The sequence below is a fragment of the Crocuta crocuta genome, unplaced genomic scaffold (genome assembly GCF_008692635.1).
Source record: "Crocuta crocuta isolate KB4526 unplaced genomic scaffold, BGI_CrCroc_1.0 scaffold6, whole genome shotgun sequence".
Lineage (NCBI taxonomy): Eukaryota > Metazoa > Chordata > Mammalia > Carnivora > Hyaenidae > Crocuta > Crocuta crocuta.
Window position 1 is genome coordinate 5,042,127 of NW_027531917.1, and position 15,913 is coordinate 5,058,039.

Here is a 15,913-nt window from a genome sequence, read left to right on the forward strand (position 1 = left end):
TTATTCCTGTCAAAATGATTATCAATCTGATCATCACACTTTCCAGTTTAAAAATTCCTTCAGATTCATCAGTCTATGAGTTGATGCATAAAATGAAGGGTTCTTAGGATACAGAAAGTTACGTGGTCCCAGATACACCCATCACAGAGCCACTTCACATTCTCAGAATATGCCAGAAAACCACTTTCTTCTCTGTCTGCAACATCCTTGACACCCTGCCCAGCTCTTATTCCTTTACAATTTAGGCTGAGCTTAATCTTTGTTTTTTTGACTTCTCACTGAACCTAGTGATACCACACATACATTTCTGCTGTATACTATAATGTCTATCTAATTAGAATTTTAACTCATTATTTTCAGAAATTGTATCATTCATGTCTATATCCCAGAGCCTAGCATTGTGTCTAGCATTCAAATGTTATTTGTTAAATGAATTTTTAAAAAAATGATACCAGGGGCGCCTGGGTGGCTTAGTCGGTTAAGCGTCCGACTTTCGCTTAGGTCATGATCTCGCAGTTCGTGGGTTCGAGCCCCGCGTCGGGCTCTGTGCTGACTGCCAGCTCAGAGCCTGGAGCCTGTTTCAGAGTCTGTGACTCCCTCTCTCTCTGACCCTCCCCTGCTCACGCTGTCTCTCTCTCTCTCTCCTAGAAATAAATAAAACATTAAAAAAAATTAAAAAAAAAATGATACCAAACAGGTTCTTTATTTGTTCCTGTTTTATCAAAAAAAATGGGGAAAATGTAATAAAACTTTTTTTTCTTAATGAAGTAGTGTGTAAGTCTCCTAAAAGAATATACACCTTTCTCAAAAAGGTATAAAGAAGAGAGTGGGGCGGTTAGAAGAAAATTACTCAACAGAAATAAGATTATTCTGAGATGATTTAAAGGCGAAACACACACACAAAACAGAATAGATGAAAATACTGAAAATATTGACTTACAGGTTGGCTTAGTTAAAAAAAATGAACACAAAAGACTCAAAAGGCTTGGAATAGTATTCTCAGACTCCTAAATACATAAGGGAAAGAGAAACATGTTCAAATTCAGACGATCTCAAACCTTATGAAAGACGACAATCCGTTTCTATTGTTCTCTCACAATTTAACCCCCTTTGGGACCCTGGAATATTTCAAAAGCAGTATTTTTAGAAAGCACACATTTTGCTCATGGCTGGGGGTGAGGGGCAGGAATCATAATCACACGGAGGCTCAAATAAGACCACCTTGCATTTCTAAGTAGCCTCATCTTACTTATTCGCTAAGGGAACTCTGGAAATTAATCTTTCAAAACAGCCCAGGTAATAAATATCAAGGTCTAAGTAACACAGAAGCTTCTCATTTTTGAAGCAATCTAATTTAGACCATACCTGAAAACCAGGACTCCAACATGCAATCATTAGCCATCTATTTTCCAGACACAAATTAAAACAAAACTCTGGGCCAAGAAAAAAAATAAAGCATATTCTAGAGTTCAAATAATTTACACAGAGGAAAGTCTCTATCCTGTCACTTAATATTTATCTTATACTCGCATTTTTTAAATTAAAGATTCTCTAACCCATTGCAAATAAGCAGAAGACTGGCACAACAACTCACTCACTCACCAGATAAGTACTGCTCCCTCCCTTTCAAATCCCTTTGAAGTGCCAGACACTGTTCTCAGTGTTAGGGGTTAAGCAGTGAACACACCAGACGAAACCTTTGTCCTCACTCCTTCAGAATCTCTACCTAAATGCACCATGATCAGCTGGGCAATCTTATTATAAAGCAAATTTATGGCTGTAATTGTCAAGCATTCCAGCAGGAGTGGAACCCAGTAGACCACATTTTCAATAACCAATTCCCCCTACCCAGGACTGTTCTTTTTTTTTTTTTTTAATGTTTTATTTATTTCTAGCAGAGAGAGAGAGAGACTGTGTGAGCAGGGGAGGGTCAGAGAGAGAGAGGGAGAGTCACAGACTCTGAAACAGGCTCCAGGCTCTGAGCTGGCAGTCAGCACAGAGCCTGACGCGGGGCTCGAACCCACGAACCGCGAGATCATGACCTGAGCGAAAGTTGGACGCTTAACCGACTAAGCCACCCGGGCACCCCTACCCAGGACTGTTCTGAAGCAGGTGGCTGTCTGACCGCACTCTTGGTAAACAATTCTTCAGCAGAAGCCAACAAATGAGAGCTGTATAGGGAAGAGAATGATCCAGTCTGTGGGACCTCCATTTAGTGTTATTTAAATATGTTCAGTGTTGATAGTTAAAGGGTATGTATCAATTATTTAGAAAACTCAAGTCATGTAAAACATCACCCATTTTCCAACAGCCATGCCCTGCAGAGCTCCTGGCCCCAGCCAAGAGCTATTGCCCAAATGAGTGCTCTGAGCATCCCAAGTGCAGAGTAAGGATCAACAGGAAAATAGGCCCTTTGTGGGGCGCCAGGTGGCTCAGTCAGTTAAGTGTCCACTCTTGATCTCAGCTCAGGTCAGGATCTCATGGTTCGTGAGTTCCAGCCCTGCACTGGGCTCTGCAGTGATGTCACAGAGCCTATGTGAGATTGTCTCTCCTCCTCTCTGCCCCTCCCCCACCTCTGCAAGCATGCTCTCTCTCAAAATAGGTAAACTTTAAAAAAATTTAAAAAAGGAAGAAAAGAAAATATACCCTTCTTTTCAGTGTATATCACAGACTGAAGAATTGGGGATGCTGCTGGGCCTCTTCCAGGCTCAGCTCCTCATGTGGTAGGAATGCAACTTCCCAGATGGTCAAGGGATAGCCGTGCAGGGACAGCACAGAGACTCAGAGGACTGGGTGGAGGCACAGTGAGGGAGAGTAAGGCTCTTCACCCCTCCCCCTGCTAGAGCACAGCTGCCATATATTGCCTCTTACTCTGCCTTTTCTCTCACACATCATTCTTGTGGCTGTTTCAGAAAAACCTGGAAATGTCAAAGAACTGAATACAGCTTCCACAACCGTCTTTTGGAGGTTTGCCCACATCTCTACAGATGCAACAGTCTATGGTTTCTAACCATTTTCAGAAAGGAGGTAACGTTTGGTGCTGAAGACATCGCTGGCAGTAATTCTCAGCATATCCCTAAACACAAAGCCACTTAATAAAATGTAGTCCCCAATTTGGGAACGCCCTCTTCATCTAAACAGCCCCCTCCCCCAACCTGGACCCACTGTCCACAGGGACTTTCCACCATCCCTAGGGAAATGAAGGATTTTTTTTTTTTTTCCCCTCCCCTTCTGTCCTTTCTTTCCATCCCACTCAGCCTGATGCTGCCTGAAACTATCTTCTGATTTTCATTTCCACTGTATGGAAGTATGGTCTGCAGTAGAGGAACCAGCAGGGCTGAGGACAGGGAAGGAGAGTCAAGGCAAATCTCTATTGTTTTCTCCTTCCCCACTAATATAAAACTCTCCTGATCCACTGAACAGCACAGCCCTCTCCGCCACAGCGCCATGAGTCCTCCCTGCCTGGCACGTTATTCCTCTCACCTGGGGGCCCACTTGACACACATCCTGTGACGAAACTCCAGAAGTGGCCAGAATCTGGCCTTCCTTTGAAATGTGATCAAATCATAGTTGGTCTTCCGGGTGTGACGTTACCTTAGAGAACGAAATGAAAAAACAGTACGGAACAAGAAGGGGTCTTTTACTATCCATACCCTTTTCCTCTGGTCATTAGAAGCAAAATGCTGTGGGGCGCCTGGGTGGCTTAGTCGGTTAAGCGTCCGACTTTCGCTTAGGTCATGATCTCGTGGTTTGTGGGTTCGGGCCCCACGTCGGGCTCTGTGCTGACTGCCAGCTCAGAGCCTGGAGCCTGTTTCAGTCTGTGGCTCCCTCTCTCTCTGACCCTCCCCTGCTCACGCTGTCTGTCTGTCTCTCTCTCTCTCCTAGAAATAAATAAAACATTAAAAAAAAAAGAAGAAGCAAAATCCTGTGCAAAAACTCAAAATGGACAGATGTCTGTTTCCGGGACAGCAATTTTTTAGGGACAGAAGGCACTTCAGTCAAAATGTACCTTTCTGTACCGGATCTTTCAAAATACATAAAATGAAAGAGACCAGCTCTCTGCCAGATCTAAAATCCCATATGATCCTCCACTGGCAGCGAGAATGGAAAAAGAAACAGGTAGGCTAACCTTGAAGTTTCTGTGCTGAAGGAAGAGAGAGACTCTGACCAAGAAACCAACTCAGTGTCAAAATTAATACCAGGTCATTATAACAAAGAGGCAGAAACTTCTATGGTCCTGATTTCAAATCTACTGAAGCCACCTAGGGGCCTGTCCTGTATTCCCCTGGGCTCCACCCTCTCTGCCCTCACTTGGGTCCTTAACTACAGTATAGGCTTTTATTCCCAGAAACTCTCAAAGGGTCTGCTGCTGCCCTGGGGGCATCTACACTACCTTGGAAGTTTTTTCTTACAAACACAGCTTCACACCAGAAGCATGGAGTTCTCTTTTTTCAATATTATACCACAGGCAATTACGTATTAAACCAACTTGTGTGCCCTGGACTAGAGCCACATCCAACATTTCCAACCTGCCTTCTGTGGGGATAAATGGAAAATCTACAAACAACCATCTGGAAAACCGTCCATTCATAAACACTGACTGTCAGCAGTAGAGTAGTACTTGTATTTTTTTAATGACCATTAACAGAATATAAAACAGGTGGTTATGGCACTATTTCTGGGCTTCAAATTAAAAGGTAACTAAAAGCTGCCATTTTAAGGCAGTCGAACAGCAGGTATTTTAGTTCAAACATCTGGCATTTGAATTTCAGAACTCTTTGGAGAAAACCTGGGAGAAGGGAGGAAAGGTAATAGCCATGTTTATGAAGCCCTGTCACTTGCCATCTTATACTCTTCTGACGGTCTCTTCCCCATCATGTCAGCCTTCTCCTACAGTTTATGTATCTACCTGGAAGCTGATTTACTTCCTGTCTCCCTGCTCATGCCCCTGAAACAAGACCTTTGACTGTAGTTCAATCACAGGCTACAGAGAACATCAGTATGTTTGATGTGTGCCTGAGCTGTCTAAATTGACATCAGTAACTGCTCTACTATCCCCAAGTCCTCAACCTCATATCCTTCAGATTCTGAACATTTGTGATGTACCTCACATGAATCAACATCCTCCATCTTTTGCTGTGACATGAACTCTAAACAGGTTCTAGCTGCCCTCTAAATCAGGCATCTATTCATACAGTGTTCATCAAACTGTCCTAAGGAAGGGGCACTGGAGTGCTCAAGGCGAGGTGAGACTGCCTTGCCAGAGCCTGACCTCACCTCCAACCTCCAGCTCAAATTCATTCTCACTGCAAATTCTTCCAGACATCAGTAAACCAACAACCTCTGTGAGAATATATAAACACACAGACATATAAACCTATGCCCAAATGATACTTTCCAAAAGTAAACATCATCTCAATTCCCTATCTTGACCTATCTCCTCTGGCCCTGATCCCCTTTCCTAGGTCATTGACAGCTGCTCTCCCTTCCATTCTGTTGTTTCTGCTCGTTCTAATACCTGTACCAACATGATACTACCTCCAGACCCATGGAACTGGCTGCTCCCTCTGCTGGGAAAGTTCTTTGCCCAGATTTGTGCCCCACCCCCAAGTAGCACCGAGGTCCTTTGCTTAAATGTTACCGAAGAGAGAGGACTTCCATGACCATCCTAGCTACACCTCAACTCCAGACCCACTACCTCCAACATATCTCATTCCCTCACCCTGTGCATTATATATGAGAGAATTGGTTAATTTTCTATCTTCTCCCATTACAATGCAAACCCCACACAAGCAGAGAGGCACATTTAGAATTTCAAACTGAATTCTTAAAAGTGATGACAACACTCAGATTTCTTAAAGGACTAAATTTAAAATTATTTTTATAATTTACATAAATATATATACTACTGTAGAAAATGTTAAAGCATTATGGTTGAGTGGAAAAAAATAAATTTCCAAATCCTTAAGATAATTTCCACTTTTTATAAAAACGTACATATGTGGAAATGCACACAGGAAACCATCTGAAAGGATAGTATGTGTCTCTTTTTGGTTAGGGTTATGAGTTGTTTTCTCTTTTCGATTTTCTTATAATTTCATACCTGTTTTACAGATGTATATATTACTATTAAAAAGACAAAAAATACAAAGTATTATAGTGACTGTAAAAAGTGATCAAATGAAAGTTGGTATAATTCAGAATAAACAAAATGTTAATACTACAAACATTACATAATGATAACTTATTTGTACCATGATATATAGGAGACCTTATTTGCCTTCCTAAAACAATGAAATAATCAAAATTATTACAAGACACATTTCCAGCTTTGTCTAATAGAGCACAATGCCACCCCTCCAGCTAGGGTACACTCCTTGGTGATCTGACAATCAAGACAAAAAGTCTGAGAATTTACATCTCACCTAACCTGTCTCCACTTAATAGAATGGAATATTCAGAGTATTTCATTCCTTGTCATAAGAAGCATGACAATTATTTAAAAAATATATATGATCTGTCACTAAGGCAGTATCCATGTTTCGTGTAAATTTTAGTAAAAAGAATAAAGCACAAACTTCTAACACACATCTTTAGAAATTACATGAAACTACTATTTGTGAGGGTGCTCAAATGCCATTTTTACATCATTTCTGGTAATGCTTATTTGTCATAAGGAAGCTATAAAAGCTAGTGTGTTGTATTATGAAATCAAAATTGCATTTCATAAAAATCTAAAGACTGGCTTTTGACTTAATTCCAAAATCAACAATTATATTGGCTGGAATAGTAAAAGGAAGTAGGAAGAGGTATAAAATAGCTAAGTTCTCATCTACCATAACCAGAAGTCAATATGTTATCTAAAGTTTATAAATCAAGAATCAACAGTAAGGCATTGTTCAGACACATGCACAAAAATACCAAAAGTAACAGCTTAAACAAGATTAAAAATTTCCTCTAAAAAGTGTGTCAAGAATGGGCCTATACTTGTTAAATACTCCTATAGCCCTGAGTGGCATCTTGGTACTCATTTTTTTTTAAAAGAAACTTTTTTTCTTTAAAGTTTATTTTTGAGAGACAGAGACAGGGTGAGCAGGGGTTGGGCAGAAAGAGAAGGGGTCAGAGGATCTGAACTCACCAATATGGAGCTAGAAGTCATAACCATGAGATCATGACCAGAGCTGAAGTCCAACACTTAACCACCTGAACCACCCAGCAGAGCCACACACCCCATACCCCACCCCTGGCACTTATTTTGAGAGATGATAGATTTTTGCTATGTCTGCCCTCCCCACAAAACTGGATGTGTGTTCTGAGCCAAAGACCATGTTGTACTGTATCATGTTCAGTGCTGGATTCCCAGAGCCTAGCACAATGCCTGGTTCGAGGGGTACTAAACGAATTCTTGGCAAACACTGGTGAAAACAAGTTTTCACGTGTGACTTTTCCAGTAAAAAAGTCTTCCTGATATACAAACATACTCATTTTGTACATACTTCTTTTTCTGTGGTGTTTTGGCTCATATGCTAAATCTGGAAGAGACTTTAGAGATGAGGGCCTGCCTCAATTTTTAACAAAAGACTCGAAGTGTGGGGCACCTGNTCTTAACTCCACCCAGTTTCACATGATTGATTCATAATATATAAAAACTGTCACTCATAAAAACCATCAAAATATCAAATTTCTCTGTATTATAAATATTACTTCTATTTATTTATAGCCTTAACTGTAATTTTTTCTCATATGAATAAGTTAATGTCGTTCATGCATTTTTTGGAAAATCTCTGCAAAGTCAGGATCCTAAATTTTCTTGATTTTTTCCCTCTTTTATACCCAGATATCCACCAGGTCTTAAACTAATCCTACCTCCCCTGAAATAGGTAATTCACATAACTTTTTTATGTATAAAAAGATAAAATGTCTGTTCCTCATTTCCTGAGTCAATCTTCCATCTTCCCTAGTTAACACCAGTAACAGACTTATTTCACACATACCCATTGTTTATACAGGAATAAGAACATACTACACACAATGATTTCCAGCTTGTTTTTTTTTCCCTCAAAACCTTGGAGATATTCCCTTATCAGTACATAAAACATGCTGTCATTCTTTTTGGCAGCTGTGTAATATTCTATTACATGGTTGTACCATAATTTTTTTTATCCCTCGGTCCACCTGATGGTACATAATTCTGTTTTTTTCTTTTGCTATGAAAGCAACATTGCAATGGCTAACCTTGCAAAGGCAACATTGGGTCTGTTTGCAAACTGCATGTCTGAGGGAATTCCTACAGGGAAGTGCTGAGTCAGTGTGTGAATCTGTAATACTGAGAGAAGCTTCCAACGCTGAGTACCAGTTTAACCTCACACCAGTCACTACTTCCAGTTTCCCCACATCTAATTCCTTTTACTTATCAATTAAGTAGAATATGGTATCTTGCTATACGTTCAGTTTCTATGTCTTTTGAAGGAGATGGACCCTCTTCAAGTGTTTACATATGTATTTATAATTTATATAAATATATATATTTGCTTTTCCTTTCTCAACTGTCAGGACCATAACTCTTTATTGTACAGAGCCTGACCCAAGCCATCTGGGCAGACGTCCAGCTGCATGCCATTGTCTTTTATTTCCATTCAAAACCATTTTCTAAGGCCAGCTTTCTTTTATGGGTCTTCCTAAGTTAAGCAGGGGAAGCAATTACATAATGCGGCAGGCTCTGAATTCAGAAAGAGAATTTGACTCTGACTCCACCACAGATGCTATGAGACTTCTGATTAACTACTGGACCTCTCCAAGCCTTAAATTATAGATCTGTAAGACAGAGCAAAAATACCTCTCTCAAAGGTTGCTAAGGATTAAATGAATGTATATATTTAAAGCTCCAAGCACAGGCCTTGGGTCTGATTAGGGCCTTAATAAAGGGTAGTTTAATTTTGTCATCACTAATCTGTCAGGCAAAAAAACCACTTGCCTAAACAAACAGTTGTTTCACTGCTTTGGGATACCTGCAATTAAAACCCCCAGGGAAGCCACACTGAGGGATAGTCCTGATGGAGTTGTACCATTGGCCATTCACAACTGCCACCTAAACATCAAGAATGAGTTATTTCTGGGACTCCCGGGTGGCTCAAGTTGGTTAAGCATCTGACTCTAGATTTCAGCTCACTCAGGTCATATTCTACATGAGATTGAGCCCTGCATCAGGCTCTGCACTGACAGTGTGGGATTGGGACTGGGATTCTCTCTCTCCATCTCTCTCTGCCCCTCCCCTGCTCGCTTGCGTTCTCTCTCAAATAATTAAACTTAAAAAAAAAAAAAAGAATGAGTTATTTCTGGCAGCAAAACTTCAACTTGTTTCCCTATCAACACTAAGTAAGGATCTCCACTCACAGGAAATGTTAATGCCCAACAGGATGTGCTTTTCTCTCCACCTGGAACTTACCAAACCTGTGGAGTCTAGGAAGAGCAACAGGGAAAAGCACTTTCCACTCTCCCAATATTGTCACATCTCCCAATATTGTTTGGCAAAGGATGCTAATCAAACTATGCTCAGAAAAGTTAATAAAGTGGCAAGATATTTTGAAAACTCAAATAAAGCTCTCATAAAATATCTGACAGTCATGAAAGAGCAAGTGTGTTCTGAACCCAACAAGTCACATATACGTACACCAAAAACATTTTTGGCTTATAATCAGCTCATCTGAGAACAGAGATGTCCGTTTATCTCTTTATCTCCTCTGTTAATTTATAAACTCTTTGAGGGTAGTTTTAATCATTCGCTCATCTTTATCCCCAGTGCTTAATACCGTATCTCACACATAGCAGCCATTCAAATTTATGGAAGGAACAGACTCCAAATAATGTTTTAAACTTTTATTTCATGCTGATCTTCTCTTTTCTAGATAGCCCAGATTATTTTCCTGAATTTTAACTTACACCAACCTATGTTTTCTTGCTACCACAATTATATCAGCATTTCTGGCATATCTAGGTTGCAGTGTATTTCATCAGTATCCTGGTTGGGAAAGAAAATATTTTATCTTGAAGGGACTATTATTTTCCTCTTTGCAAAACTTGTTTTTATCTCTTTATAAATTCTCCTGACATGAAAAGAAAAAACTATAATGTTATCGTTGTTTCAATACAGTTAGAAGTTCTGATGACATAAATTTATTGCTGGACAATGTAAAGTACTTGCAACTCTAACATTTAGAGTATACAACTGAGTGTACAAGGAATGCCCTCACCAAGAAACAGAATCCCAAAGAGAGAAATTTCACTCGGAAGATAATACACTTTCAACACCCTAAAACAGTCTATATTTCTACTCTACTGCCAAAAATACCTTCTTTGCTTTCAGTCAACCTGGGAGTTTAACATCCTTAGAAAATACCGCTGAGGGGGCACCTGGGTGGCTCAGTCAGTTGAGCATCCGACTTCGGCTCAGGTCATGATCTCACTGTGCATGGGTTCCGGCCCTGCGTCGGGCTCTGTGCTGACAGCCAGCTCAGAGCCTAAAGCCTGTTCTGGTTTCTGTATCTCCCTCTCTCTCTCTCTCTGACAACTCCCCTGCTCACACTGTCTCTCTGTCTCTCTCTCAGAAATAAATAAAAAAATGAAAAGAAAAGAAAAAGAAAATACCACTGAGGACTTCTGGAATTTTCCAGTCATCTTTATTACAATGGGTATGAACTACTGATGTGGTCCTTCAAAGACCACACAGGTATCTCTTTATTCAACTAAACAAGTTACCAATTATTTTCTATAGCGCTTTCAAATCAGTGAAAATATAATCACCATGAAAATTCAGAGAACAAAGCTCTCTTTTCTCACATACGTGATGCTGTGTCAACACTGGTTCTTTACCTTGATGGCCAACAGCTCTCATGCATCAAGGGCACTACTGACATTTTCATTTTTTATGAGAATATCTCCTGTACAACAAGTTATTAGCATCCTGGCTCCACCCATTTAACACCCTCAGCCATGCTGTCAAGCAATAAGTCTCTAAACTTTAAATAGAGACCAAACACTGTGTAGAAACCTTTCAAGATTCCCCCATGTCTCTAAATGCCCACTTCAGAGCTGGGAGAACAGTGTACTAGCTGAAAACCACTAATAAGTGCTTTAATGTTCCATCAAGAAATAGTGATTCACTCCTCACCTGAGCTAGGTAAATGGGACACCAAGATGAGTAAGACACAGCCCCTGTCCTTGGGTCTAGTGATTCTGTCTTACCTTCTTTCTATCAGTAACAATATACTGGAACACTGAAAGGAACAGCCAAAAAGAATCTATCTGAAATGGGACACACTGCCACTCATTCTGGAACAAAGTATGAAAAATTCTAATTGACTTACATATTCAAATATCTTTTGAATGAGCATAGTTTAGAAGGGTAGTGGGCAAGATGGTGTAGAAAGAAAAAAAAAACCCCACAGCTTTTAGAGTCAGAGTAACCTAGGTTCAAATCTCAATCCTGACACTTATTTCTCCCATGATTTGAGCTAAATCATTCTTCACTAGGGAGTAGTATCACTCTACCTCCTCCCATCCACTGGGTGGAGATGTTTGGATTGTCCCAATGATTTGAGGATGCCAGTGGCAATTAATGGGTGGGGTCATGGATGCCAAATGTCCTGCAAAGGACAGCAGAGTCCAGTTCAACAAAGAATCGTTTCACCCAAGATGCCACCAATGTTCACTACTAAGAACTCTCCACCCTCAGTTTCCTCAACTGTCAGAATAGTGATTAGTAAACCGGCCTTCAAGGTTGAGGGTGAAGTTTATAAGAGATGCCGCAAGTAAAAGGACCCAACCCAGCAATATGTGCAGTCGGCCTTGATAAATGCTTACTCACCTTACTATCACCTCCCTCCTGAGTTAAAATGTCACACAGCGCTCCTTTTACAAAGGTCCATCATGAGTTATATGGCAAAGAAAGTGAGCAATCATTTCCTTAAAATGGAGAACATTAATAAGCAGGTATCCTCCAAATTTCACACTCTCACAATATCTGTTTAACAGGCTTTCACATAAGTAGTCTAAACTTTAAATCAAGAGCCCAAATCGGTCTAGAGACCTGTGTGACTGACCTACCTCCAATTCTTGCCGCCTCTTTCATTCTATCCCACTAATGTATATAGTCCCCAACAGATCATAATTTCCTATAGGCCTTGGCTCAACCTAGAATACCTGTCCCCTATTTTTATCTTACTGGCTAAATTCTCTTCTTAAAACACTACTAATGTCTCCAAGAACCAGGTAAAACCCCCTCAAACGTTAAGCCCTCCCTGGTATCCTCTATCACTTCTTTTTTAAATGTATTCATGTTTTTGAAAGACAGAAACAGAGCGCAAGCGGGGGAGGGGCAGCGGGAGAGGGAGACAGAATCTGAAGCAGGCTCCAGGCTCTGAGCTGTGAGCACAGAGCCCAACACAGAGATTGAACTCATGAACTGCGAGATCATAACCTGAGCCTAAGTTGGCCATTTAACCGACTGAGCCACTCAGGCGCTCTCCGCCCCCTTCTCACTTCTAAGAAGCCCTTTTCTTATGTGCTCATAAAGTGGGTTAAATATTATAGCAGTGGTTGGAAATAACTGGGATACACAGAGCTTAGAGTTTTCAAGTTTCCTATGAAATTTCAATTACATTTTCCTATCTGTATAATGTAAATATAAGCACCTCCTGTGTCTGGTCAATCACCTAAGAAGAGTACTAACAAGCAATTCAAGTGTCCACACCTGAATATGCATATATAACAGTGCTGACATTAGCAGACCTTCTTTAATTGCCTAAGGTTAATGAGAACAAAACAGCAGCAAACTCAAATAAATGATGTGTTCACACCAAATGAAACCCAGTAATTTAGAGCGTGCCATAAAAGCAAAGGTTTTCCTATGGTTCAAACAAGGAAATATTAGAAAACCTGAATCATGGCATAGTACAGAGTCGAAGAGTCATGGCAGCCCCCAAGGACCCTGTGTTTGTCCCAGTCGGTACCATGTGCATTTTGTGAGTAGCCAAGAAAGCATTTTCAGGATAATGCTTAAAATGGACTCTTATTGGTTTTATGTTTTATTTTCATTCTGTTCTTAAGGAATTTATGTCCCATTTTATATATGTACATGCCTAAGTTATATAAATAAAATTCATCTAAGCATCACTAGTAGGACAGAAAAGGAGACTGACTATACAACAGAAGTTTCAAGTTTGAGAGAATGCATTTCAAGTACATTGAAAAATCAGAACGTAGATATTAACCCTTAATGATTGTTAAGGAGCCTCAGAGTGGCAGGCACAGCATTGGATTTCATACTTGTTCACTGAATGAAAAGTAGTTATGGACTTGGGGCAAGTTTCCTTAGCTCTATTTTTTACAATAAAATGAGGACACTGATCACAAAGGTTTGTCCGACCTCAAGTGTAATATTTTTTAAGTACTTTTATAAATTGTTAAATGCTAGATACATGTTAAGTACTAGTATTATTGTTGACAAGTGGCTTTTTCAGCTTCTTACAGTTCCTTGAGAGACAGGAGCCTTTTTCCAGTCATCTTTACATCCCTACCACACGAAGCACTTAACATGTCTGCAGCTGGGATTCCTCTCCACCTAAAATCATCCGTATAAAAGGTAAACTGGGCTCCCATTAAAACTACAATTTTTTTGCTGCTTTTAAGATCCAAAATACCCTTTCATTTTGAAATAAGAGCACAGTGACAAACTGCAAATCTGTTTCCAAACTTGTAAACACCAGGGTGTTGTGTTACTAGGACACTGGGTACTACTAAGAGTTTCCATTTGTTTTATTAAACTTTCAATGAAGGCTTTGTGTGGGTGTTTATATTCTTGAAAAGAAAGATTTAAGCTCATTTAAAACGTAAAACACCCACAGAAAGGATTATCTGCTATTCCTTTAATATCTGGCAAGTTCTAAAAAGATGAAGACAAAGTTAGTGTTCATTCATATAAGCGCAATTAAAATCCTCAGTGTCAAAAGGCCAGTCTGTGCCTATCTGGAGATAATGAGAATGGAGAAGTGCTAAGCAGACAAGAGGCCAGTTGCTAGAGTGGTTAGATCCAAAGAGAGGAAATTAGATCTGAGAAGTGCCTAAAAAGCCAAAACAGGGCAGGGAGGCAGGCGGAGCTTCAGCACAATTCTGTTATGAACCTGAAATTGGCCAGCCTATTCCTTTCTAATACTGACTCAAGTTTCCAACTTTTGCTAAGACTACTTGGGATTTCTTTTAAACACCGCTTCGTATAATCCAACATTATTAGTGTAGTAGCGGGAATGGCAGGCACCTCAGGCAGTCTGCCCACACCAGATCTGCCACTCTATTTGAGCCCCCTCAGACTTCAAAACTATTTTTAACTACTGTGTAACTCTGAATTTTAAATTCTCCCTTACCAGGGCAACGATAGCTGAAGCTTCCCAGGAAAATTTACCAATTACAGGAGCTTTCTTGGAAAGATGTGGCATTAACAGACGTTTATAATGGAAATGTTTCAAAAGTAGGGAAACTGAGGAACACGTAAGCGACTAGAGCCAAACCACAAGACGTGAATACTACCGAAACCAATTCAGTTACACAATTCTGCTTCCTATCCACATTCCTCTGAAGTCCTCCACGAAGTCTTCAAAATCTGAAGTAAACATAGCTTTCTTAGAGAAAGAACATCCTTCCAATCAAAAGGGACTACACTCTTCCGGTGCAGTTTGGGAAAGAGACTATATGCTTGCCTTGTCATCAAAAGCCTAAAACAGTGAGATGGATTTCATTTGACCCCACTTCCTCCCTCCGAGCAGAAGGCTCAGGAACGGGCATTTTAGAGAGCCGTCTAAAAAATACATGCGATTTTACAGCAGGTGGAGGAAGGAGGAAAGATTGCAGAGAAGGGGCACGTTATCCTTGCTGAAACCAAGACAGCGGAGTCCTGGTTTCTGGAATCTGTTGGGGAACTTGAGGCAGATGTTCCCAAAGAGACAGGAGAAAGGGCGGCATCATTTAAATGTCCAGGCAAAATGGGAAATAAAACTAGCGAGGTTTTTGTACTTTGACGAAGTCTTGGGAACTCGGTATCACAATTTTGTTCTTTTTAAATCATTGTGAGGAAATTTAAACAGGATGGCAAAACACCATCTGAGAAGGTGGCGCTCCAGCGCTTCACCTTTCCCCCGAGAGTGGTTTCGGAGGGCGCCCGCTCTGCCCCGGCGGGTGGCTCGGCTCGCTCACAGCCGTTTCCCATTCCTGCCGGCAGGACGCCGGGGGACTCGCTTTTGCCACAGAACTCGGAGAGCAGACGCCGGTGTGGAACGGGAACGCGTTCGGGGGGTGGGAAGGAAGGGCGCCGCGCGGGCCGAGCCGGGGGGGAACGCGCTCCGCCGCGGGCCACGAACTTCACCCGCATTTAACCAACCCTGGAAAGGGGAGTGAGGCGGCCCGAGGACCCGGCGAGGAGGAGGAAACTTTAGCAATGGAGAAAGGAGAACAGAAAGTGGCGAGCGGAGCAGAGCCTGGCCCCAGAGCTGCTGGCTGGCTGCAGGCGGGCAGTCGGGCCAGGAGCCCCCGTCGGGCGGGTTCGCGCAGGGCCCCCCGACGTCCCCCGCGGCTCCCACCTGGCGGCGCTCTGGCCTGGAGCGGGCGGCTGGCTCGTCCCCGGCCTTTCCTCCTCGTCCTCTTCCTTGTCCCGGGAAGGGCTTCGGGGAGCGAAGAACCGGGAGAAGGAGTGCCAGGGGGCGCCGCCCCTCCTCCGTCCTCCAGACATCTCCCCGGCGCGGCTGCCGGTCCGGGGCCGTCCGCAGGGAACGGGCTTGGCGGTGTCCTGCGCCGGGAGCCCGGCGTGGCGGGACCCGGCGACGGCAGGACAGACTGGGCGCGGGCAACCAGCTCGGCTCAGGTCATC

General features: G+C 41.8%; 1 protein-coding gene across 1 annotated transcript in view; it reads right to left on the reverse strand.

The window, feature by feature from the left end:
• The window catches only part of CRYBG3 (crystallin beta-gamma domain containing 3), a 110,929-nt gene extending 95,071 nt beyond the window's left edge, over positions 1-15,858 (reverse strand). Inside the window, exon 1 of the mRNA XM_077774944.1 lies at positions 15,627-15,858. Within this exon, the coding sequence (XP_077631070.1) occupies positions 15,627-15,775 (149 nt within the window). The 5' untranslated portion in view covers positions 15,776-15,858. The remainder of the gene's footprint in view (positions 1-15,626) is intronic.
• Positions 15,859-15,913: the final 55 nt, after the last annotated feature.